The sequence below is a fragment of the Pseudophryne corroboree genome, chromosome 4, assembly GCF_028390025.1.
Source record: "Pseudophryne corroboree isolate aPseCor3 chromosome 4, aPseCor3.hap2, whole genome shotgun sequence".
NCBI classification, from domain to species: Eukaryota; Metazoa; Chordata; class Amphibia; order Anura; family Myobatrachidae; genus Pseudophryne; species Pseudophryne corroboree.
The window spans coordinates 415987531-416013278 of NC_086447.1; the positions used below are offsets into that span (position 1 = coordinate 415987531).

General features: G+C 45.7%; 1 protein-coding gene across 2 annotated transcripts in view; it reads left to right on the forward strand.

Annotated features, from left to right (window-relative positions):
• The window catches only part of LOC134909670 (probable ATP-dependent RNA helicase DDX43), a 575661-nt gene that overhangs the window by 289894 nt on the left and 260019 nt on the right, over positions 1-25748 (forward strand). For both annotated transcript variants that reach the window (XM_063916810.1, XM_063916811.1), the window contains exon 8: positions 18695-18805. In XM_063916810.1, coding sequence (XP_063772880.1) covers positions 18695-18805 — 111 coding nt within the window. The remainder of the gene's footprint in view (positions 1-18694; positions 18806-25748) is intronic.

The following is a 25748-nucleotide window of genomic DNA, read 5'->3' on the forward strand; positions in this document are numbered from 1 at the left end:
TTGTGTTATATTCGTTTCAGCATGTTGCTGTAATTGGTTCATGCCTGTTGGCGTGTGTTCTGTTGAATGCCATGTTGTGCGGCATGGTTGAGGTGTGAGCTGGTATGTATCTCACCACTAGTTTAAAGTAAATCCTTTCGTCGAAATGTCCGTCTCCCTGGGCACATTTCCTACAACTGAGGTCTGGAGGAGGGGCATAGAGGGAGGAACCAGTTCACACCCATTGAAAAGTCTTAGGAGTGCCTATGGCTTCTGCGGAACCGTCTATACCCCATGGTCATGTAGTGGACCCCAGCATTCTCTACGGACTAGGAGAAAAGGATTTACCGGTAGGTATCAAAATCCTGTTTTGAAAAATCCTGGGAAAATCCAGAGAAAAAAATTCCAGATTCCAAAGAGGGTTCTTGTGGCTTTTTCTTTCCCTGAGGATGTTAGGAAAAAGTGGGAAAACCCGCCTATAGTAGACGCTTCTGTAGGAGAAGTGTGGAGAACCAACCCTTCACAGGTCAGGCTCTATTTGGGGAAGCATTGGATGCGTGGATCTCCACAGCAACCGCTGGTAAGTCAACCTTTCTCCTCTCAGACGGCGAAGAAACCTTTTTCTATGACCTCTGTGCAGTCCTTTCGGTCTGCAAAAGCTAAAAAGTCCAATACTCCTACCACTTTCTTCAGAAGTGGGCGGGCAAAATCCAAAAAAACGTCATTGGCAGGTTCCCAAGACCGGAAACCTGCCTCTGGGTCCTCTAAATCCTCAGCATGACGTTGGACCTCCCTGCCTGGAGAACGGGCAGGTGGGAGCGAGGCTCAGACGTTTCAGTCACGTCTTGGTGTCGTCCGTTCTGGATCCCTGGGTACAGGATATTGTGTCCCAGGGGTACAAACTGGAGTTTCAAGAGCTCCCACCCCACAGGTTCTTCAAATCAGGCCTGCCAGCTTTGCTGACAGAAAGGGCTGTCCTTCATGAAGCCATTCACAAATTGGAAAGGTCAGATGTATTTGTTCCAGTTCCACCTCATCTGGTAAACCAGGGTTACTATTCAAACCTGTTTGTGGTACCGAAACCGGATGGTTCGGTCAGGCCTATTCTGAACCTGAAGTCGCTAAACCCTTATCTGAGGGAATTCAAGTTCAAAATGGAGTCTCTGAGAGCGGTGATCTCAGGGTTGGAGGAGGGGAGGAGGGGGAGTTTCTGGTGTCCTTGGACATCCAGGATGCGTACCTCCACATTCCGATTTGGCCACCACACCAGGCTTATCTCAGATTTGCGCTGTTGGACTGTCACTGTCAGTTCCAGGCACTGCCATTCAGCCTCTCCACAGCACCGGGGGGGTTCACCAAGGTAATAGCAGAGATGATGATTCTCCTCTGCAGGCAGGGGGTGAATGTAATTCCTTATCTGGACGATCTGCTGATAAAGGCATCTTCCAGGGAAAGGTTATTGCAGTTCATTGCTCTCACGACTTGACTGCTCAGGGAACATGGATGGATCCTAAATCTTCCAAAATCACATTTGGAGCCGACAAGGAGATTGTCTTTCCTGGGGATGATCCTCGACACGGAAGTGCAGAGGGTATTTATACCTGTGGAAAAGGCGTTGGTGATCCAAGCTATGGTCCGGGATGTCCTGAAGCCTACCCGGGTATTGGTTCATCAGTGCATTTGCCTTCTGGGGAAGATGGTTGCCTCCTACGAGGCTCTTCAGTACGGAAGATTTCATGCACGGTTCTTCCAACTCGATCTTCTGGACAAGTGGTCGGGATCTCATCTGCACATACACCAGAGGATACGTCTGTCGCCAAAAGCCAGGATTTCACTCCTGTGGTGCCTACAATTGCTCACCTTCTAGAGGGCCGCAGGTTCGGGATTCTGAACTGGATCCTTCTAACCACGGTAGCAAGTCTGAGGTTGGGGCACAGTTACCCAAGGGGAGACCTTCCAAGGAAGGTGGTCAAGTCTAGAATCTATTCTTCCAATCAACATTCTGGAACTAAGAGCCGTGTACAACTGTCTTCTACAAGCGGCACATCTTCTACAAGATCGGGCCATTCAGGTGCTGTCAGACAATGTAACAACAGTGTCCTACATAAACCGACAGGGCGGAACGAAGAGCAGAGCTGCAATGTTAGAGGTAAAAAGAATCAGCCTCTGGGCAGAAAGGCACGCATTGGCGCTGTCAGCAATCTTCATTCCGGGAGTGGACAACTGGGAAGCGGACTATCTCCATCCAGGAGAGTGGGGCCTCCATCCCGAGGTATTCACGGAGGTGACAAATCTTTGGGGTGTACCTCAAATATATAGATAGATGGCCTCCCGTCTCAACAAGAAGCTTCGGAGGTACTGTTCCAGGTCTAGAGACCCGCAAGCAGTGGCGGTGGACGCCCTGGTGACTCCGTGGGTGTTCCAATCAGTGTACGTGTTTCCTCCACTTCCACTCATTCCAAGGATTCTAAAACTCATAAAGAGAACAAGAGTTCAGGCAATCCTCATTGCTCCAGACTGGCCAAGAAGGGCTTGGTACGCAGATCTTCTGGCTCTACTGCTGGAAGATCCAAGGCATCTTCCTCTTCGGGAGGACCTGCTGCAACAGGGGCCGTTCGCTTTTCAAGACTTACCACGGCTACGTTTGACGGCATGGTGGTTGAACGCCAGATATTAGCTCGGAAGGGCATTCCGAACAAGGTTATTCCTACCCTGATACAGGCTAGGAAAGGAGTAATGTCTAAACATTACCATCGCATTTGGAAAAAGTTTGTATCTTGGTGTGAATCCAAGAAGTTTCCTACGGTGGAGTTTCAACTGGGACGTTTTCTACTCTTCCTGCAAGCAGGTGTGGATATGGGCCTGAGTTTGGGATCCATAAAGGTCCAGATTTCGGCCTTATCCACTTTCTTCCAGAAACAACTGGCTTCCCTCCCTGAGGTTCAGACTTTCTTGAAAGGGGTTCTGCACATCCAGCCTCCGTTTGTGCCACCTACGGCACCCTGGGATCTTAACGTGGTGTTACAGTGCCTCCAATCGGATTGGTTCAAGCCTCTACAGGAGGTTGAGGTCAAGTTTCTCACGTGGAAGGCTGTCACTTTGTTGGCTTTAGGTTCTGCTAGACGTATGTCGAGCCCCTACTTGATCTTACATGAAGATAGAGCTGAGCTTCGAACACGTCAGCAGTTCCTTCCAAAGTTTGTGTCAGCTTTTCATATCAACCAACCTATTGTGGTGCCAGTGGCTACTAACTCCTCAATTACATCAAAGTCCTTGGATGTTGTAAGGGCTCTGAAAATCCTATGTGAAGAGGATTGCTCGTCACAGATAATCGGACTCTCTGTTTGTCCTGTATGATCCCAAGAAAATTGGGTGTCCTGCTTCTTAGCAGACGAATTCTTGCTGGATCAGGGTCACTATCCAGCATGCATATTTTACGGCAGGATTGCCGTGTCCTAAATCTGTTAAGGCCCACTGTACTCGTAAGGTGGGTTCTTTCTGGGTGGCTGCCCGGGTGTCTCGGCTTTACAGCTTTGCCAAGCGGCTACTTGGTCTGGGTCGAACACGTTTGCGAAGTTCTACAAGTTCGATACTGTGGCCTCTGAGGACCTAAAGTTTGGTCAAGTGGTTCTGCAGGAGCCTCCGCGCTCTTTCTCCCGTACTGGGATCTTTGGTACATCCCCATGGTACTAATATGGATCCCAGCATCCTCTAGGACATAAGAGATAATAGGATTTTAATTACCTACCGGTAAATCCTTTTCTCGTAGCCCATAGAGGATGCTGGGTGCCCACCCAGCGCTTTGTGACCCTGCAGTGGTTACTTGGTTCAAGTACTGTTTGTTACTTGGTTAAGTATTCTTGTTCAGCTGTTGCTGAGTTTTCAAGCTGGTTAGCTTGGTTTGCCTTGTATGTGTGAGCTGGTGTGAATCTCGACACTATCTGTGTTAAGTCTCAAAGTTGTCCGTCTCCTCGGGCACAGTTTCTAGACTGAGTCTGGTAGGAGGGGCACAGAGGGAGGAGCCAGCCCGCACTATCAAAGTCTTAAAGTGCCCATGGCTCTTGGTGGACCCGTCTATACCCCATGGTACTAATATGAACCCCAGCATCCTCTACGGATTACCAGAAAATAATTTACCGGTAGGTAATTAAAATCCTATTTTCTTTATCTTTGTTTGTGGGGTACACAGCTCCCTTTTTGTATTATATGGTGAAGGCTTCACACAGTGTTAAGAAGAGTAAAGATACCTTTTATAGACAGCATGCTTGGGGCTCAATTGTGAGTGGGTTACGCTTTTATTCTCCACATCTGCACATTGTTTTACTCATTTTTTTACATATTCCTTGAAGCGAATGAAACCTCTGGAGCATTTATAACAAAGGAGGAGAGAATACGAGGAATACAATCGCCACTATATGTGCAGTGTATATTATCTTTTTTATTTATTACCTGTTTCATTGTTTCCATTCAGCGCCTTTTCTGTTAGTGCACAATTTATTGGGTGTGGTGACACCCTTTTCTGGAAATTCAACATTAAGGCTTGGATCCCATATTACTCTGATTTCAAGACTGTATGAGGCGCACACTTTGGTCATCTCAACAGCCCCAATGATTGTGGAAAGAACACGTGACAGGTTGCCGTGAAATTCCTGTTGTGTTAGTTGGGCTCAGAGCATGCTTAGAGTTTCAGAGAATCATCTTGGTATGGCGGAATTGTTCATTTGGGTAACGGAGCAGTAGTTGCATTCATCACTCGTTAAGGAGGTGCCAAGTAATGCTGTCAGTATTCAGACCATTGTTGCAAGTGGCAGAATGCATCCTGGAAGCTCTATTCGCAGCAGACAGTGTCTTTTCTCTAACGTCCTAGTGGATGCTGGGGACTCCGTAAGGACCATGGGGATAGACGGGCTCCGCAGGAGACATGGGCACTTTAAGAAAGAATTTAGGTTCTGGTGTGCACTGGCTCCTCCCTCTATGCCCCTCCTCCAGACCTCAGTTTGATACTGTGCACAGACGAGCTGGGTGCTTTTCAGTGAGCTCTCCTGAGTTTGCTGAGAGAAAGTATTTTGTTAGGTTTTTTATTTTCAGGGAGCTCTGCTGGCAACAGACTCCCTGCATCGTGGGACTGAGGGGAGAGAAGCAGCCCTACTCTCTGAAGCTAGGTCCTGCTTCTTAGGCTACTGGACACCATTAGCTCCAGAGGGATCGTACGCAGGATCTCACCCTCGCTGTCTGATCCCAGAGTCGCGCCGCCGTCCCCCTCGCAGAGCCGGAAGACAGAAGCCGGGTGAGTATGAGAAGCATACAATATCCTTGCATTTGGGATGCTGGTGGTCACATGACCGACCTCGGCATCCGGAACCTGAGATTCCCGTCACGTTTGGGGAGATAAGTAGGCAAACAAACCCCCCAACTGTTCTTCTCTGTTTCACTTCTCTCCTGACTTTGCTAGAAGGGAGGAAACAAAGAACTACAGATGTGTCCACATACATCTATCTTCCGTGCGTTAATCGGAATGCGTGAGTGCCAGATGGCTTGGTAGCGCCTCCACATCCATCAACGGGCAGCATCCGATTTGTCCTCGCACTATTAAAACCAAACTGGGCAATAGCGAAATTATGCTTTCTCTGGCTGGGTCCACAGGTTATCCACAGGATAACATTGGGATATGCCGGAGCGACAGTGGAAATGGCACCAAATAGTCACGAGCTTTCTGGCCTCCCAGGATGCATCGGGCTCATCCATATAATCCCGCCCACCGACTCAGTCAAATCAGCTTTTTGATTGGTGCGGCAGGAGCCGGACCATGGTCACAGGGCTGCTGTTAAGGCAGCCCTAAGCTTTTATTATTCTATTTTTATAGTCTGACTATGTTTTTGAGTGATCTTTCTTAACAGCGTCTTAAACGCATGCTAAAAAGAGTCGCTCCAACAACTCTCCACCGGGTCGCAACAACGCTTACCTCCGGGTACTAGTGCCGTCTCGACGGGCGTCTGTGTCGGATGTTCTAGCAGGTCCAGCAGACGTTACTAGGCTGTGGCCGGAGCATAAGGAGAAGGTAAGGCATCGGTTCCACTTACTAGGGGAATTCGGACACAGCAGCGCTGTATTGGAGGAGACTACAAACAGTGGCTGACGCGCCGCCACTCTTAAGTGCTCCAGCGCTATGCTTTAGGATTCATAGGTGCCAAGACTAGGTTGAGGCCGCGATCCCTGGAATTTGTCAGCAAGGGGGGTCAGACGCTCTCCTGGTCGCCCCTCCCCCCACTTTATGACCAGTTTCCGTGCGTCTCCCATCCATGAACTGATGACCTCACTTCAGTCTCAGATGCTACCACGAGGGTACACTGTTGCAGCTTAGGCCGCTGCGGTTGTGTACACTAAAGTTGCCGCCGAGACCAGGTCGCAGACAGGAGCGTCTGCATACACTCATCGTTCACTGAGCGTCTGTTTCCGTTAATAAGCGTCTGTGTCTCTTATCAGTTACCGGAGCGGCAGTGTACACTAGTAGTGTCTGAATCCACTCAGCGTCTTTCGAGCGTATTGATCGATCCTGGAGTGGGGTGAGTCTCCCTGTATCCCACTCTACTGAGTAAGGGTTATTCAGTACTAAGATTCTATCTACTTGTTAGTATGAATAGTTAATGCTGGTACACAGTGCATATGAGGCCTGTACAGTACTGTTGTTTTCTGCATAACATGTCTGAAAATGGTAATAACTGTTTAAAATCAGAAATGCAGTAATTGTACTCCTACATACCTCGAGAAGTATTTTGTGGTTGATTATATTCTCATATGACAATGTCTAATAATTAACATGTGACTGACTGCTAGTGTGATTGCTGACTTTTATATGTTTGTCAGTATTGTGTTCTGAACCTCAATTCAGGTGCTCGGGTTGTGGTCAGATTGATATCACTTTTATATTTATATAAGTGATCTCAGTCACAGAGAGTGTAGTATATTGTATAAACAGATTATTTACCATGTCTATGAGCGGCAAAAGTGACGAGGAGACTTTATCAGGGACTCATAAACCCTTAACATGTCTATCTTGTAAAGTAGGGGTGTTAGCCCAGTTTCTAACTTATGACGGGTTATATGCAAACTGTTGCGCGTATCATCAAAATAAAGGACAGGTTCAGCAACCAGTTGATCCACCATGGGGTGTGTTTGCACAGACTTCGTCTACAATAGCTGACAGATTAGCACCTGTGGTGCCACACCCGGGAGTAGGATACTCTATTAACCCTTACATGCAGCTACCTTCTTGTGGGTTAATTCCAGTAGCTTCAACAAGTAAGCAGGCTGGTGAAGCTAGGGTAGATACATCTATGTTACAGACTACACAAGACGATACAACAGATGAGGATACGGTGTATTCAAATTCCCCATATGACGACCAGTTGGAGGGTTTCAGCTCAGAGGATATAGCTGAGCTTATTGGTGCCATGAAGGCTGTTCTGTCTCTGGAAGAATCAGCCAAAGCAATAACAAAATCTAAAGCACCTGTGTTTAAACGTCCAAAAGCAGTTAGGATTGAGTTTCCAGGATCAGAAGATCTGACGGAAATTATGGAGGAATATATTTTTAAATACATTTAAAATGCCAGCTCTAATATATACTGTTGACGCCTGCGCATCTAATTACCATGTGCTATGAATGTGCGCTATACATCGCAAAACACTACATCCCATAAGAGAAAACAATACACCCACACATTATCTGAGTTCCAAAGCTCAATGATGTATACTGTATATTTGTTATTAAAAGGATATGTATTCAATATATCACAATGTACAGTATATATATATATATATATATATATATATATATAGTTACATGGTTACAATTTACACAGTAAGCAGTTATTACAAACTAATTCAAATACAGACACGGCCAGCAATACAATTACCATATTTTGCTCAAATGCACTCTCCGCTACATATCACTCTCTCTCTCTCTCTCTCTCTCAGTAAAATCATGCAGCTACTGGACAGATAGCATCTCGACCATCATCTGGGACAAACAGCAAGCTCTTCTATGTGGGATCAGCTATACACTGAGTCTGTTGGGCGTGTACAGATCTCGTTATTAGTCTAGGGGAGGGAACTTTCTCATTCATGATGAGTCATTGGTCAGTTCATATGCAAGCAACGTCCAGCCTTGATGGTGTAATTACAGGAGATAGCCACTGGTACCAAGCTGCAGGCTTCCTGCCTTCCAGGAAGTTCACTGTTCTAATAAGAGTGACTTTATCTTTCATACATTTAATCATATCTACTCATGGCAATGTGCTACAACCTAATCACAGGCATCAAATTGACACACATTAATCTGGTTACTTTTACACCAAGCACGACATGTCCATCTTGCTCCGCTCCAATAATACACATACATGATGTTACTCCATTATATAATTTGAAACCTTATGATGTCTTGTGCTTGATATGTTTAAATTTATGTGCTGTATGAAATGTGTTGAATCTATCTTTGTGGCATGTCTGTGTAAATGCGTATGTTACCATATATTGCTGTGCTCGATGCGCGTATTTGCAAGCATAGCGACTCATAATGTGTGGAGTCTGTATGTTCTCTCTATGTAATATTTTTGACTTCGACAGGCTACACCCAATAAAAAGTATAGAATTCCGAAAAAGTGGAATTCTTACTATCCTTTTCCGGCTTAGGACTGTTCTAAAAGAGAAGTACCTCCTAAAGTAGATGCACATGTCATGCGACTTGTGCGAAAATCTATTTTACCATTACCCTCTACCTCCTTGAATGATGTCACAGATAGAAAAGTAGATGTTTTTTTGAAAAACATATTTTCTGTGTCAGGGGCTGTTGTAAGGCCAGCTATGGCTTCGGCCTGGATGGCAAAAGCAATGTTAGAATGGGCGGAGGAACTAGAGAGTGGCCTCTCCGCACGTACCAGGGAGCAGGAGTCTCATCTAGGCCATATAAAAGAAGCTGCGCAGTATTTGGAAGAAGCAGCAATTGATATGGGTACGATTGCTTCTAAAGCATCAGCCTTAACGGTAGCCGATCGTAGAGCAATTTGGCTACGTACTTGGGAAGCGGATGCAGAATCCAAGAAAGCTCTGGAAGCGTTGCCTTTCGCTGGTAATATTCTGTTTGGAAAGCAATTGACAGATATTCTGGAATCGGAAGCTGAATCCAAAAAGGTCAGGTTTCCAGCTAGTTATAACCCTAAACCGAGGGTTTCAAAATTTCGGCCATTTCGATGGAATGCAAAAGGAAAGGATGATTCTAACCAACCCCAGTATAATAAATCAGCTGGGATAGGAAGCAATGGGCCACTAGACGGCCAGCTTCCAAACCAGAACAGAAGCCATCAGTTTGAGGGTGCGGGCCTCCGCCTGGAGGATTCCAGGGTTGGGGGCCGACTCCTTCACTTTGCACACATATGGCAGCAGTCGACGACAGATGCTTGGGTGCAGAAGGTGGTATGTCTCGGTTATGGTTTCCCTTTCAAGAAGCAACCTCCTCAAAGGTTTTTTTGCACCAGCCTGTCTCGTATAGAGTCGAAGGCCACAGCTCTGCAAGATGCAGTTCAGAAATTGCTTCAGTCTGGAGTAATTATCCCAGTACCCCTGACACAAAGGGACGGGGGTTTTACTCCAACCTATTTTTGATTCAGAAGCCAGATGGATCATTCCGACCAATTCTCAATCTCAAGAGGTTAAACGAATATGTTTGGGTTCCAAAGTTTCACATGGAGACGTTACACTCCATAGTTTTGGCCATGGAACCAGGAGATTACATGGTATCTCTGGATGTACAGGATACTTACCTGCATGTGCCCATAGCACGGTCCCATCAGTGTTACCTCAGGTTTGCCATCCTCCAGCAACATTTTCAGTTCCAGGCTTTGACCTTTGGGCTAGCAACAGCCCCCAGGGTATTTACCAAGATTATGGCGGTTATGGCAGCTTATCTCCGCAAACGGGAAGAATTTTTCCATACCTCGATGATCTTTTAATCCTGGCTCAATCCCAGGAGTTACTTTTGGGCCATCTCCAACAGACAATAGCTTGTCTACAGAGACACGGTTGGCTCATAAATTGGGAAAAGTCATCTCTGAGTCCATCACAACGGATGGTTCACTTGGGGGCCATATTGGATTCAAGTCTACAAAGGATAATCTTACCTTGGAAAAAGATATCCAAGGTGCAGGTAATGACTCAGGAATTATTGTACAGTCAGACAGTATCAGTCCATGCAGCAATGCGAGTGATGGGTCTCATGGTGTCAACATTCGACATGGTGGAATATGCACAATTCCACTCCAGACCCCTACAGCACCTCATTCTAACCAGATGGAATGGAAAACATCAGACAATAAAAAGACAGATGTTAAAGCTTCCAGTAAACGTAAAATGGTCACTAGCCTGGTGGTTACAGACGGACCATCTAGACAAGGGGAGACCCTTTTGGATAGCAGATTGGCAAGTACTAACAACAGATGCCATTCTTCAAGGCTGGGGGGCAGTGTTAGAAAATTTCTGGTTCCAGGGAAAATGGACCACATGGGAAAGTTGCCTGCCAATAAATCTGTTGGAGATAAGGGCCATATATATGGCTCTGGTCCTGGCAAAGGACATTCTGCAGGGAACACCAGTCCAGATCTGTGTAGACAATGCAACAGCAGTAGCGTACCTCAACCATCAGAGAGGAACTCACAGCAAAAGATTGATGGAGGAAGTAACTCACATTCTAAGGTGGGCAGAACTCCATCTTCCGGCATTGTCCGCAGTGTTTGTGCCAGGAGTGCTGAACTGGGAAGCGGACTTTCTCAGTCGACACACCATTCAGGAGACCGAATGGGCGTTACACCCGGAAGTATTTAAAACTCTAGTAAACAGATGGGGTCTGCCAGAGATAGATCTCATGATTCAGGAGCAACAAAGTTCCGGCATACGGGTCAAGAACAAAGGATCCCGGGGCAATCCTTGTAAACGCACTGTCAGTGAAATGGGACTTTCATCTGGCATATCTGTTTCCTCCAATCTCCCTGTTACCCAGGGTGGTGAGGAAAATTAAAGCAAGCAAAGGGAGCCATAATTCTAATAGCTCCAGCCTGGCCCAGAAGGCATTGGTACATAGATCTACTAAGGATGTCCGTGGAAGCTCCAATTCTGCTTCCGCAATGTCCAGATCTACTAATGCAGGGGCCTTGTTATCACAGCCATTTGGAACGGCTGTCTTTGACGGCGTGGCTGTTGAAACCTCTATCCTAAAAGCAAGAGGATTTTCACAACAGGTAATTCAAACCATGCTTAGAGCAAGAAAGCCTTCTTCAGCTCGTATTTATCATCGAATATGGCAGGCCTATATTCATTGGTGTAGTGAAAGAGGTATGGATCCAAGATCTTTTATAGTATCCAGGATTTGGGATTTACTCCAAACAGGAATGGATAAGGGTTTAAAGGTGGCTTCCTTGAGAGTTCAAGTATCAGCATTAACTGTATGGTTTCAGAAAAAGATTGCTAATCTACAGGATGTGCGTACCTTTTTTCATGGAATTTTGCACATTCAGCCACCGGTGTTCCTCCTGCAGTGCCCTGGTTCTTAAAATCCTTCAGGGGACTCCGTTTGAACCACTTAAGAGAGCAGATCTTAAATGGTTGACTGCTAAAGTTCTCTTTCTACTGACAATGGCGTCAGCTAGAAGAGTGTCAGATTTAAGAGCGCTGTCGTGTAAGTCTCCTTTTCTGATCTTTTATCCAGATAAAGCAGTTCTCAGAACTAGATTTGGTTATCTTCCGAAGGTGGTCTCAAAGTTTCACCTGAACGAAGAAATTGTAGTCCCGGCTTTTCAGGTATCAGGACTTTCTGCGGGAGAAGCGTCGCTGGACGTAGTCCGTGCATGAAGAATTTACGTAGATCATACTAGTGCCATCAGAAAGACAGATTCTCTCTTCATTCTCTACGGATTTAACAAAAGAGGATGGCGCTAGCAAGATGGCTTCGATTGACTATTTCAGAAGCATATTCTCGTGCTGATCTCCCTGCTCCGGCTAATGTCTGCGCACTCTACACGTAAGGAAGGTCCTTCATGGGCAGCGCAACATGGTGCTTCAGCAGAGCAGATTTGTAAGGAAGCCACATGGTCTTCCATTAACACATTTATTAGACATTATGCCTTGGATACTTTTGCCTCTCATGATGCGGAATTCGGGCGAAGGGTTCTCCTGGCTAATCAGGAGCGTCCCCACCACTAATAATGGCTTTGGGAATCCCAATGTTATCCTGTGGATAACCTATGGACCCAGCCGGCTAAATATTCCGTTATGGTAAGAACTTACCGTTGATAACGGAATTTCTCCTATGTCCACAGGGATCCCACCCGGACGCACCTGATTTGAGGATCTTTACAATCACTAAACCTCTTCCCTCTTGTATGGAAGGGTGTGCATGTGTGTTCTTATCGCCTGAATAGGGTTCTACATGATGCTCATGCCTAATTGCTGTGAAAACAACTGATTTAACTAAGTCGGTGGGCGGGATTATATGGATGAGCCCGATGCATCCTGGGAGGCCAGAAAGCTCATGACTATTTGGTGCTATTTCCGCTGTCGCTCCGGCATATCCCAATGTTATCCTGTGGATACCTTTGGACATAGGAGAAATTCCGTTATCAACGGTAAGTTCTTACCATAACAGTGTATTTTGGTAGGTAGAGAAAAAGAACAAATGGTAAGGATGACATTTATTTTGGTGAATGGTAGTTGACAATTACAAAATAGATGTGTTGCCGAACATTTACCCGTAGTACTTCAAATACACCCAGTGTTCACATTGTTTAGAATTGTTTTATATTTTGGCACATATCCCCTATCTACAGATTTTAGGTCTACAATGTTTCACTGAACCCATGTTGTATGTGTTTGTGTGCAAAATACAGTGTGTGTCTCTATCTCGCTCTCGATACAGTGTGTGTGTGTATGTATATATATATATATATATATATATTTATAAATACATTTCTCTGACGTCCTAGTGGATGCTGGGAACTCCGTAAGGACCATGGGGAATAGACGGGCTCCGCAGGAGACTGGGCACTCTAAAGAAAAGATTAGGTACTATCTGGTGTGCACTCGCTCCTCCCTCTATGCCCCTCCTCCAGACCTCAGTTAGAATCTGTGCCCGGCCAGAGCTGGGTGCTCCTAGTGGGCTCTCCTGAGCTTGCTAGTTAAGAAAGTATTTGTTAGGTTTTTTATTTTCAGTTAGCTTCTGCTGGCAACAGACTCACTGCTACGTGGGACTAAGGGGAGAGAAGCAAACCTACCTGCTTGCAGCTAGCTTGTGCTTCTTAGGCTACTGGACACCATTAGCTCCAGAGGGTTCGAACACAGGCACCTGTCCTCGATCGTCCGTTCCCGGAGGCGCGCCGCCGTCCCCCTCGCAGAGCCAGAAGAACAGAAGCTTGAAGACGACGAAATCGGCGGCTGAAGACTCCTGTCTTCATTAAGGTAGCGCACAGCACCGCAGCTGTGCGCCATTGCTCCCAGCACACTTACACACTCCGGTCACTGTAGGGTGCAGGGGGCTGGGCGCCCTGGGCTGCAATTGTGGTACCTTTTGGCATAAAAATACATATATACAGTCTGGCACTGTATATATGTAAAAAACCCCGCCATTTTTTTACACAGAAAGCAGGACTGAAGCCCACCGCTGAGGGGGCGGGGCCTTCTTCCTCAGCACACCAGCGCCATTTTTTCTTCACAGCTCCGCTGGAAGCAGCTCCTCAGGCTCTCCCCTGCAGTATCCAGGTACAAGACGGGTTAAAAAGAGAGGGGGGGCACATAAATTTAGGCGCAAATAAGACTTATAAAGCAGCTATTGGGTAAATCACTTATTGTCAGTGAAAATCCCTGTGTTTATATAGCGCTGTGGTGTGTGCTGGCATACTCTCTCTCTGTCCTCCCCAAAGGACTTTGTGGGGCCCTGTCCTCAGTCTGAGCATTCCCTGTGTGGGTGTCTGTACGGCTGTGTCGACATGTTTGATGAGGAAGGTTACGTGGAGGCGGAGCAAGGGCAGATAAGTGTGGTGTCGCCCCCGTCGGGGCCGACACCTGATTGGATGGATATGTGGTAGGTCTTAAATGACAATGTAAACTCCTTACATAAAAGGTTTGATGACGCTGCAGCCTTGGGACAGCCGGGGTCTCAGCCCGCGCCTGCCCAGGCGACTCAGAAACCGTCAGAGGCTCATAAACGCCCTCTATCTCAGATGGTTGACACAGATGTCGACACGGAGTCCGACTCCAGTGTCGACGATGATGAGGCACATTTACAGTCTAAAATGACCAAGGCCATCCGATACATGATTATTGCAATGAAAGATGTATTACACATTTCTGAGATTAACCCTGTTAATACCAAGAGGGTTTTTATGTTTGGGGAGAAAAAGCAGCCAGTGACTGTTCCCCCATCTGATGAATTAAATGAATTGTGTGAAGAAGCGTGGAGTTCCCCTGATAAGAAATTAGTGATTTCTAAGAGGTTACTGATGGCGTACCCTTTCCCGCCAATGGACAGGTTACGTTGGGAAACATCCCCAAGGGTGGACAAGGCGCTGACACGCTTATCTAAAAAGGTGGCCCTGCCGTCTCAGGATACGGCCGCCCTAAAGGAGCCTGCGGATAGAAAGCAGGAAGCTATCCTGAAGTCAGTGTATACACACTCTGGTACTCTACTGAGACCTGCTATTGCTTCAGCCTGGATGTGTAGTGCTGTAGCAGCGTGGACAGATACTCTGTTAGACGACATAGATTCCCTCGACAGAGATACTGTTTTGCTAACCCTGGGCCATATCAAAGACGTCGTCTTATATATGCGGGATGCTCAGAGAGACATTTGCCTGCTGGGCTCTAGAATTAATGCTATGTCCATTTCTGCCAGGAGGGTCTTATGGACTCGGCAATGGACAGGAGATGCTGATTCTAAAAAACACATGGAGGTTTTGCCTTATAAGGGTGAGGAATTGTTTGGGGACGGTCTGTCGGACCTCGTGTCTACGGCGACAGCTGGAAAGTCGACTTTCTTGCCTCAGGTTTCCTCACAGCCTAAGAAAGCACCGTATTATCAAATGCAGTCCTTTCGTTCCCAAAAAGGCAAGAGGGTCAGGGGCGCATCCTTTCTTGCCAGAGGCAGGGGTAGAGGTAAGAAGCTGCACCATGCAGCCAGTTCCCAGGAACAAAAGTCCTCCCCTGCTTCCACTAAGTCCACCGCATGACGTTGGGGCTCCACAGGCGGAGCCAGGTGCGGTGGGGGCGCGTCTCCGAAACCTCAGCAGCCAGTGGGTTCGCTCACAGGTGGATCTCTGGGCTATACAAATTGTATCTCAGGGATACAAGCTGGAATTCGAAGCGACTCCCCCGCGCCGTTACCTCAAATCAGCCTTGCCAGCTTCCCCCATGGAAAGGGAGGTAGTGCTGGCGGCAATTCACAAGCTGTACCTCCAGCAAGTGATTGTCAGGGTCCCCCTCCTTCAACAGGGAAGGGGTTACTATTCCACAATGTTTGTGGTACCGAAACTGGACGGTTTGGTGAGACCCATTCTGAATTTAAAATCCTTGAACACTTATATAAAGAAATTCAAGTTCAAAATGGAATCGCTCAGAGCGGTTATTGCAAGCCTGGAAGAGGGGGATTTTATGGTGTCGCTGGACATCAAAGATGCTTACTTGCATGTCCCCATTTACCCACCTCACCAGGAGTACCTCAGATTTGTGGTACAGGACTGTCATTACCAATTCCAGACGTTGCCGTTTGGCCTGTCCACGGCACCGAGAATATTTACCAAGGTAATGGCCGAAATGATGATACTCCTTCGGCAAAAGTGAGTTATAATTATCCCGTACTTGGACGATCTCCTCATAAAGGCGAGGTCCAGGGAGCAGTTGTTGATCAGCGTAGCACTCTCTCAGGAAGTGTTGCAACAGCACGGCTGGTTTCTGAATGTTCCAAAGTCTCAGCTGATTCCTACGACGCGTCTGCTTTTCCTGGGCATGATTCTGGACACAGAACAGAAGAAGGTATTTCTCCCGGTGGAGAAAGCCCAGGAATTAGCATCTCTGGTCAGGGACCTCCTGAAACCAAAACAGGTATCGGTGCATCACTGCATGCGAGTCCTGGGAAAGATGGTGGCTTCATACGAAGCCATTCCCTTCGGCAGGTTCCATGCGAGGATCTTTCAGTGGGATCTGTTGGACAAGTGGTCCGGATCGCATCTTCAGATGCATCGGCTGATCACCCTGTCCCCAAGGGCCAGGGTGTCTCTTCTGTGGTGCAAGCCTCCGAGGATGGGGGGCAGTCACTCAGGGAAGAAACTTCCAAGGGCTGTGGTCAAGTCTGGAGACTTCTCTACACATAAATATACTGGAATTAAGGGCCATTTACAACGCCCTGAGTCAAGCAGAGCCCCTGCTTCAAAACTGGCCAGTGCTGATTCAGTCAGACAACATCACGGCAGTCACCCATTTAAACCGCCAGGGCGGCACAAGAAGCAGGATGGCAATGGCGGAAGCCACAAAGATTCTTCGATGGGCGGAGAATCACGTGCAAGCACTGTCAGCAGTGTTCATTCCGGGAGTGGACAACTGGGAAGCAGACTTCCTCAGCAGACACGACCTCCACCCGGGAGAGTGGGGACTTCATCAAGAAGTCTTCCAACTGATTGCAAACCGATGGGAACTGCCACAGGTGGACATGATGGCGTCCCGCCTTAACAAAAAGCTAAAAAGATATTGCGCTAGGTCAAGGGACCCTCAGGCGATAGCTGTGGACGCCCTAGTGACACTGTGGGTGTACCAGTCGGTATATGTGTTTCCTCCTCTTCCTCTCATACCCAAGGTACTGAGAATAGTAAGAAAGAGAGGAATAAGAACAATACTCATTGTTCCGGACTGGCCAAGAAGGACTTGGTACCCGGAACTGCAAGAAATGCGCACAGAGGACCCATGGCCTCTGCCTCTCAGACAGGACCTGCTGCAACAAGGGCCCTGTCTATTCCAAGACTTACCGCGGCTGCGTTTGACGGCATGGCGGTTGAACGCGGATCCTAGCGGAAAAAGGCATTCCGGATGAAGTTATTCCTACGCTTATAAAGGCTAGGAAAGACGTGACAGCAAAGCATTATCACCGTATAAGGCGGAAATATGTTGCTTGGTGTGAGGCCAGGAAGGCCCCTACAGAGGAATTCCAACTGGGTCGTTTCCTGCACTTCCTACAGTCAGGGGTGACTATGGGCCTAAAATTGGGGTCCATAAAGGTCCAGATTTCGGCCCTATCCATTTTCTTTCAAAAAGAACTGGCTTCACTGCCTGAGGTTCAGACATTTGTTTAGGGAGTGCTGCATATTCAGCCCCCTTTTGTGCCACCAGTGGCACCCCGGGATCTTAACGTTGTGTTGGATTTCCTGAAATCCCACTGGTTTGAGCCACTTAAGACCGTGGAACTAAAGTATCTCACGTGGAAAGTGGTCATGCTGTTGGCTTTAGCCACGGCTAGGCGTGTGTCGGAATTGGCGGCTTTGTCATGTAAAAGCCCATATCTGATCTTCCATATGGACAGGGCAGAATTGAGGACTCGTCCCCAATTTCTTCCAAAGGTGGTGTCATCGTTTCATTTGAACCAACCTATTGTGGTGCCTGCGGCTACTTGGGACTTGGAGGACTCCAAGTTGCTGGACGTAGTCAGGGCTTTGAAAATATATGTTTCCAGAACGGCTGGAGTCAGGAAGACTGACTCGCTGTTTATCTTGCATGCACCCAACAAGCTGGGTGCTCCTGCTTCAAAGCAAACTATTGCTCGCTGGATCTGTAGCACGATTCAGCAGGCTCATTCTGCGGCTGGATTGCCGCATCCAAAATCAGTAAAAGCCCATTCCACAAGGAAGGTGGGCTCTTCTTGGGCGGCTGCCCGAGGGGTCTCGGCTTTACAGCTTTGCCGAGCGGCTACTTGGTCGGGTTCAAACACATTTGCAAAGTTCTACAAGTTTGATACCCTGGCTGAGGAGGACCTTGTGTTTGCTCATTCGGTGCTGCAGAGTCATCCGCACTCTCCCGCCCGTTTGGGAGCTTTGGTATAATCCCCATGGTCCTTACGGAGTTCCCAGCATCCACTAGGACGTCAGAGAAAATAAGAATTTACTCACCGGTAATTCTATTTCTCGTAGTCCGTAGTGGATGCTGGGCGCCCGTCCCAAGTGCGGACTTTCTGCAATACGTGTATATAGTTATTGCTTAACTAAGGGTTATTGTTATGAGTCATCCATTGAGTGAGGCTCAGTTGTTGTTCATACTGTTAACTGGGTAAGGTTATCACAAGTTGTACGGTGTGGCTGGTATGAGTCTTACCCTGGATTCAAAATTTCCTTTCCTTGTAATGTCAGCTCTTCCGGGCACAGTTTCCCTAACTGAGGTCTGGAGGAGGGGCATAGAGGGAGGAGCCAGTGCACACCAGATAGTACCTAATCTTTTCTTTAGAGTGCCCAGTCTCCTGCGGAGCCCGTCTAGTCCCCATGGTCCTTACGGAGTTCCCAGCATCCACTACGGACTACGAGAAATAGAATTACCGGTGAGTAAATTCTTATTTTTTTCCCCTCTATATGAATTTGTGTATATATTATATTCTGTCTATCTATTTGTATCTATATAACTCTTTATCAAATCTCCCTCATTAGACCCAGAAATCAGCGTGAGGGACCCGGTATGTTAGTTCTTGCACCAACCCGTGAATTAGCTCTTCAGGTGAAGTCAGAGTGTTCAAAGTACAAATATAAAGGATTTGAAAGGTATGGTATCATTTCAATAGAAATTCAAATAAGTGTATTATTTTCTACAGCACAACTTTAGCATATTAAATGCTGATAATTTATTCTGACAGATGTAATTTACTAGCTATCAAAGTAGTAGTGTTGCTGTCCATGATAGTGTTATTTTTTGAGTTTGAAATGTCACACTTCTTAATGCAACAGTTAAAGCTTATTCATTTGGGAGACTCTTCTCTTTTAGAATGAAGATGTTAATCTATTATTTTTGCAGTGTGAACAAAATTATATCCTAAATAATTGGCTAACTGCTCCTGATCTTCTGTTATGTGGACCGGTGGCCACTAGAGGCAGCCACACAGACCCAGGGAGATGTTACAGCCTGCTAATAATTACGTAAAATTACTTACCTGACTGTTTCATACTTGCTGAATATGTAGTGAGGGTGCTGGGGAGATATAGAGTGGGGCTAGGTTTTGGTGTGGCAGTTGCCATTTATAACAAACTTTCATTTTGAAAATGTACAGGATTTTCTATCCTTTTTGTTTGTTTTCCACTTATGGTTACGTTAATCTAACGCTGCTACTTACCTCTGTGGTGCCCCCGGCAGCCCCTGGAGTGATAAGGACACATGCGCACACACCCCCTACAGTATGTACACTGCACCCCCACCATATACTTCCTCTATATACACACTGCACCCTCATACCCCTCCATAGAGTGCCCCCTATATCATACCTTCCAACATGACCCTCTCCAGGAGGTATAGCATGTTCTGCTCCTGGACTTTCCTCTTAATTTATGATTGCCAGCACCTGTTTTTAACAGGTTAATGGAGAAGAGAGGTGATTCACCACATGTGCTGGCAATCATAAATTTAGAGGGAAGTCCAAGAGCAGAACATTCTATCCCTCCTGGAGAGGCTCATGTTGGGAGGTATGCTATACACAGGCACCACCCTCCTCCATATACTGCTTCTGCCATATACCACATACTCCCGTAGATTGGAAGCTTGCGAGCAGGGCCTTCCTACCTTTGACTGTTTGTTATTACCCAGTTTTGTCTTATCATTGTGTCCAGTTGTAAAGCGCGATTGGAATTTGCTACACTATATAAGAAACTGTTAATAAATAAATAATAATCTGTACCCCCTCCTCCATATACTATGCTGCAACCCCAGGTTACTTGCCAGCCCGGGACACGGCAACAGGTGGTAGCAGTAACCGGGGAATGGATGTAGGAACCACCACACGGTCCCACAGCACTCAGCGTGGCGGCATCGGGTACACGTGTGCCCACTTACCGGCGGGGGGAGAAGGTCCGGCAGGAAGTTGTGAGACCCTCTGAGGTGAGCAGTGTCGTGACCGGGAGGAGGAGGGAACGGTGCTGGGGCTGCAGATGATGCATGTGAGGAGGCAGATAATTGGCTCATCTGCCTTATATATGCTGCACGCTGGGGAAGGGGCGGGGTCCTGTGCTTGACCCTCCCACATCCCGCACAGGTCCAGTCCACTCCGGCCAACTGCTGGTGGCTACTATTGTCCTCTACCCCCAGACTGGGCAAGAGCTGTGTGTGAGCTTACATGTGCCAGTACTGGTGTATATAGTGCAACATCATTATAGCCTGTCCATTACAGATATACAGCATCTGTATTTATTAAAGGCTAATGCTACACCTTCAGCATGACAGAGCCCCAGCTCGCAGTAGGTCTTCCACAAACCCTGTGTGAGTAGTGACATTCCCACCCAATAATCCGGCACTGGTGTCCATCATTTTGAGAGGCTTTTAACTAGTAAATACTGTATATAAATTCTTATACTATAACATTTAGGTTGAGAAAAAGCTTACCTTAGTCTGTTAGATGTTGTTTCTGCAAACACGACTCTCAGCAATAAAAACAAAAAATCTAAATATGTATAGTTTGGAGCAGAGAATGGAAATGGGGTGAAATGATAGTAACTTTCAAATCTATCAAGGGTTTTAACAAAGTCCTGGAGGTAAACATTCTTCAAATGAAGGGAAGTATTAAAACACGAGGACATGCACTGAAACTGGATCGAGGTAAGTTCATGGGAAATTTGAGTAAAAATTACTTCACAGAAAGGGTAGTGCACACGTGGAATAGCCTCCCATCAGATGTGGCAAAGGCTAAGACAGTAGAGCAATTTAAGCATGCATGGGATAGACATAAGGATATCCTTAGAAAGAAATAAGGAGCAAATAAGGCTTGAGGTACAAATATGGTAAAAAAGGGGCAGAATACATGGGCCAAGTGGTTCTTATCTGCCATTAAATTCTATTTTTCTAAATAATGCTTGGGTTTTTATTAAATAGTTTACATTTAGCTTATAACTGTTGTACAGTATGCTAAGCAGTGACTTTTAAACCAAGGCAGAGGGTTGTTAATGATATGTGGTCACATGATCACCCTAATCGGCTACACATCATCCTGTCTACATTTATTTCACCAGTGAATGTAAGTATTCATGTGTTTCCTATATACTACTATGTAAACTCAAACCTTCTGAAAATAGTTTTATTTCTCCTGTTGCTTGTTACCCAAAAGCTACGAGTGTGCCAATTTAAACTTTTTAGATCTTCCAGCATGAGTGTTTGTGTGTGACGCCAATGGACAAAAACATAAAGTGTGCTTGAAACGGGCATTTTGCATTTTAATTTGATGTCCCACTGTATTCTTTAAATTAGGGGTCCTCAAGTACTACCAATAGGTCATGTTATGTGAATTTCTTTATTCATGCACAAGTGAGTTAAGCTATAGCCGTGGCCAAAAGTTTTGAGAATGACACAAGTATTGGTTTTCATAAAGTTTACTGCTTCAGTGTTTTTAGACCTTTTTGTCAGATGTTACTATGGTATACTGAAGTATAAGACTAGGAGGGGGAAGGGCTGGGAGAAGAAAAAAAGAACAATGAGACTGGAGGGTCGAACCAATGGAACAACAAAAGAGGTGGTGAATGATTATTAATTATCATCAACCTGACAGATAAAATCCTCACAGATGATCAGATCTCATTACTAAGTAAAAGCTTATCTTTTTCACCAGTTTACAAACTAGATAGATTCGAATGTGAGAAGGATTTATAACAATGAGAAAAATACTCTTGAAGAAATTCTTTTTCTTTTAACAGGAGTCACGCAAAGAGACTTTCTGTGTAGAAACCAGTACCATTCACAGTTCTCAATTTACATCCCAAGACTGTATTGCTTTAGAATTGTTGGAATCACTTGAAACAGGAGAGAATGAAGTGATAAATGAAACCCTCTCACCCTTCGATCCCTCCAAAATTAAGAAAAAGTCTACGTTTTACCCAGATTTTAAGATCCCACACCCAGTGAAAATCTTTTGTCATCTGGTATCCAATGATGTGGATCTATTGGTTAGGCCTGAACAACAACGCCACTGGCATGCAGGCAACCTTACAAAGGGTGAGAGACAAGCATTGCAACAAATAAAGGAATGGCATGACACCATCATAAAGTCATCTGACAAGGAGGGGGGGGGGGGGGGGGTGATGATTTGTGGCCCAGATAAAGGGTATGTAACAGAACTTCGTAAACAATTAAATGACTCCCATTGTTACAAACTATTAATTTTTAATCCCAGCACTAATTTCTTGATGTTGTATAACTCCATGATCTCCAGAGCCTACAAGAACGGCATAATTGATGTGAAAGACTTTTGAGTTTCTTAAAATGGAGAATCCAAAGACAGCAACCATGTATGTGTTACCTAAGATACATAAGAACGACAAAATCCCACCTGGTAGACCTATTGTCTCTGGTGTAGGGAGCCTTACGGAAAAGGCAAGTGTCTATGTTGATACATATCTAAGACAACATGTATTGGCCCTCCCCTCCTACACCAGAGACACGATGGTTGTTGTACTGGCCAAATTAAGGGATCTAGTGGTTAATCCCGGAACTTGGCTAGCCACATATGACATTGAAAGCCTCTACATTAGTATAGATCACAAGAAAGGTGTTTTGACAATTAAATACTTCCTAGGTATGGGTATACATCGTGAATTCAATGATTTTTTGATCTGTTTATTGGAATTCATTTTAACTAGGAATTACTTTGCGTGCAAAGAGAAGTTCTACCTCAAAGAGAAGTTCTACCTCAAGATCGGAGGGACGGCTATGGGGACGGCTTGTGCCCCCTCATATGCCAATCTCTACCTGGGGTGGTGGGAGAAAGAAAGTCTTCAACGAAAGTAATGAATAATACACCAAACATATTCTCCCATACCTTTGTTTTATAGATGACGTTCTTATGATATGGAAAGCTGGAGAAGATCTTCTGGAGCGCTTCATCTCAATCTTGAACGAAAACTATTTTAACCTTAAGTTAACAGGTGACAAGAGTCAACAAGTATGTTTTTTTGATCTGAAAATCAAAATTGAAGAAAATGGCGCAATAAGTACTGGCACTTACAGAAAAACAGTAGCCACCAATAGTATCCTGCTTATCAGCAGTTCCCTTTTACCATTGACTATAAAGGCAATTCCTAAAGGGGAATTATTGCGAACAAAAATGAACTGCTCAGATCAAACTTGTGTACGCAATGCATGAACCAGTCTGAGATAGAGAGGATATAGTAATAGGTTAATTAAATCTCAAAATGAAGAACCTGTGAGGTTTGACAGTACTTTTAATCCTCAATGGACAGCGATAAATAAAATCTTGCAGAAACATTGGTAGTATGAACGGACGATTTATTACGTAAGATCCTTTCTTCCAAAGTTCAAGCTAGCTGGAGGAGGTACAAAAATGTAAAAGATCTAGTAGTCATTAGCCATCTGACAACATCTAAGACCCCACTGTATAACAATAAAGGATCGTTTCAGTGTGGAGATGTAAGGCCTGCCAGTATATGATTCCTACCTATGATTTTAAGGATAAATTTGGCAAGAAAAGATATATTCAGAACTTCATACAGTATGTTGTACAACAATGGAAGTTGTATATCAGCTGCAGTGTCCCTGCGGTAAAATTTACATTGGAAAGACAAATAAGACCTCTGAAAGTAAGGGTCTTGGAACACGCTAATAGTATTAAGAATTCCATTCAGGACAAGAGAAAACTCAAAAATTGCCAGACAGTTTCTTCATGCCCACAATTTGAATCTTAAAGGACTTAAAGCCATTGTAATGCAACAGATCCAATTGGGGATCAGGTGGGGTGACTTGGAGTATGAACTTCTCAAAATGGATCTAAAATGACCTTCCTTATGAACAGTATGTACCCCCAAACTCTAAATGAGAATAATAGTTTTTTTTAGCATTTTTAAGAGCTGGAGGAACATGTGCTTTAGCATTGACACATTTTGAGGTAGCACATAATTCTATATGGTATGCTTCTCCTTTTTCTCTCCCCTTTTTGTCTGTATTTATTACTGTAGATCAGGATAGAGATTACATTTTTCTCACTCTGACAAGAGTAGATGTTACAGGAATGTATGAGGGTATACAATCTTAAGTCGTTCCCTAAGAACACAATAATCATATCATTAATAGGATATGGTATCTTCCCGAGTACTCCAGGATAATCAATGAGGCATTGCAAATTAACTCTTGAATGTATATATTCTAAAGAAATCCAGGGGATTTATCGTAGGACTTCATTAAATTGAAAACTAACCGGCTACTATGAAAATATTAATGTAAGATGACACTAGATACTTATGACCTGCCTATATCCATTTTCACTTTGTATTATAATTTTAATTCACTGGGAATGTATTCATCTTGAAACCATAGAGGTTCTTTCCTAGTGCAGATTAGCTGTACAACACAAGATTATTAAAGCAATATGTGCTGTAATATTATATGTTCTCCAAACATTAAAACTCATGAATAAGTTGTCGCCTTTTATTTATGTTTCTGCTGCGGGGTACACTGGGCTCCACAAGGAATTACATCGGGGGTGTAGAGTAGGATCTTGATCCGAGGCACCAACAGGCTCAAAGCTTTTGACTGTTCCCAAGATGCACAGCGCCGCCTCCTCTATAACCCCGCCTCCATGCCAGGAAGCTCAGTTTGTAAGTATGGAGGCACTTAACAGGGGCTGCTCTAGGCAGCCTTTTCAGAGCTTCATTTACAGACTGAAAGACAGAAGAAATGTATGAAGATGTACAGGTCTGCTGCAGGCAAAGTCTCATAGACTTTCCTGCGTGCAGCTCCATCACCCCCAGCTGCGCTGTATACTCCCATGCCGCGGTTGCCGGGTCACTACAGCGGAGGTGCCGGCTTCTTCCCTCTTCACATGAGTCACACACACACCACCGTGTCCCGGATCGCGGGGCTACTGACAAGGGGGAGGTAAGGGGCTTCTGTGCCGCACTTTGCGCCGCGATCCAGCGCGGCCGTAGGAGGTGGGCCGCGCGCTGGCGTGGACACGGATTACTGGGCGATGTTCCACTAGCCGCCAGAGATATACTTCATGGGCACAGGTCAGGGGGGACGTTGTACCATTCCCCCCCCCCCTGTTTTGCAGGCTGGACCTGAGGCCCCTCCCCCCATCCCCAGGGCGCCATTTATGCAATGTTCCCGCCCTGGAGCTGCTTCCTTCTCCCTCACTCCCGGTCCGCAGCCATTACAGATAGAGCCTTGCTGTTCCTGGGATTGCTGGGGCAAATCCTCCTCTGTGGAACCGCCTGACTGCCAGTGCTGTGCTTCCTACAGGACACGTGAGTATTCTACCTGTCACTGGGACTGTGTTAGTTAAGAAAGAGTGCATTCATTCAGGGTTGTGTGGTACAAGCACCCTGTGATATACATCCAGTGCTTACTGTGTTTGTTATATCTATTGTTATCACATATAGCCATACTGAGTATTACTTTGTATTGCTAGTCCAGTGCAGTTTATGGTACATAATATCTGCATGGTACGCTTGTGACTATATACGTGTGTGTGCATGTAGCTGCTGCGTGGTTGCCTTACTG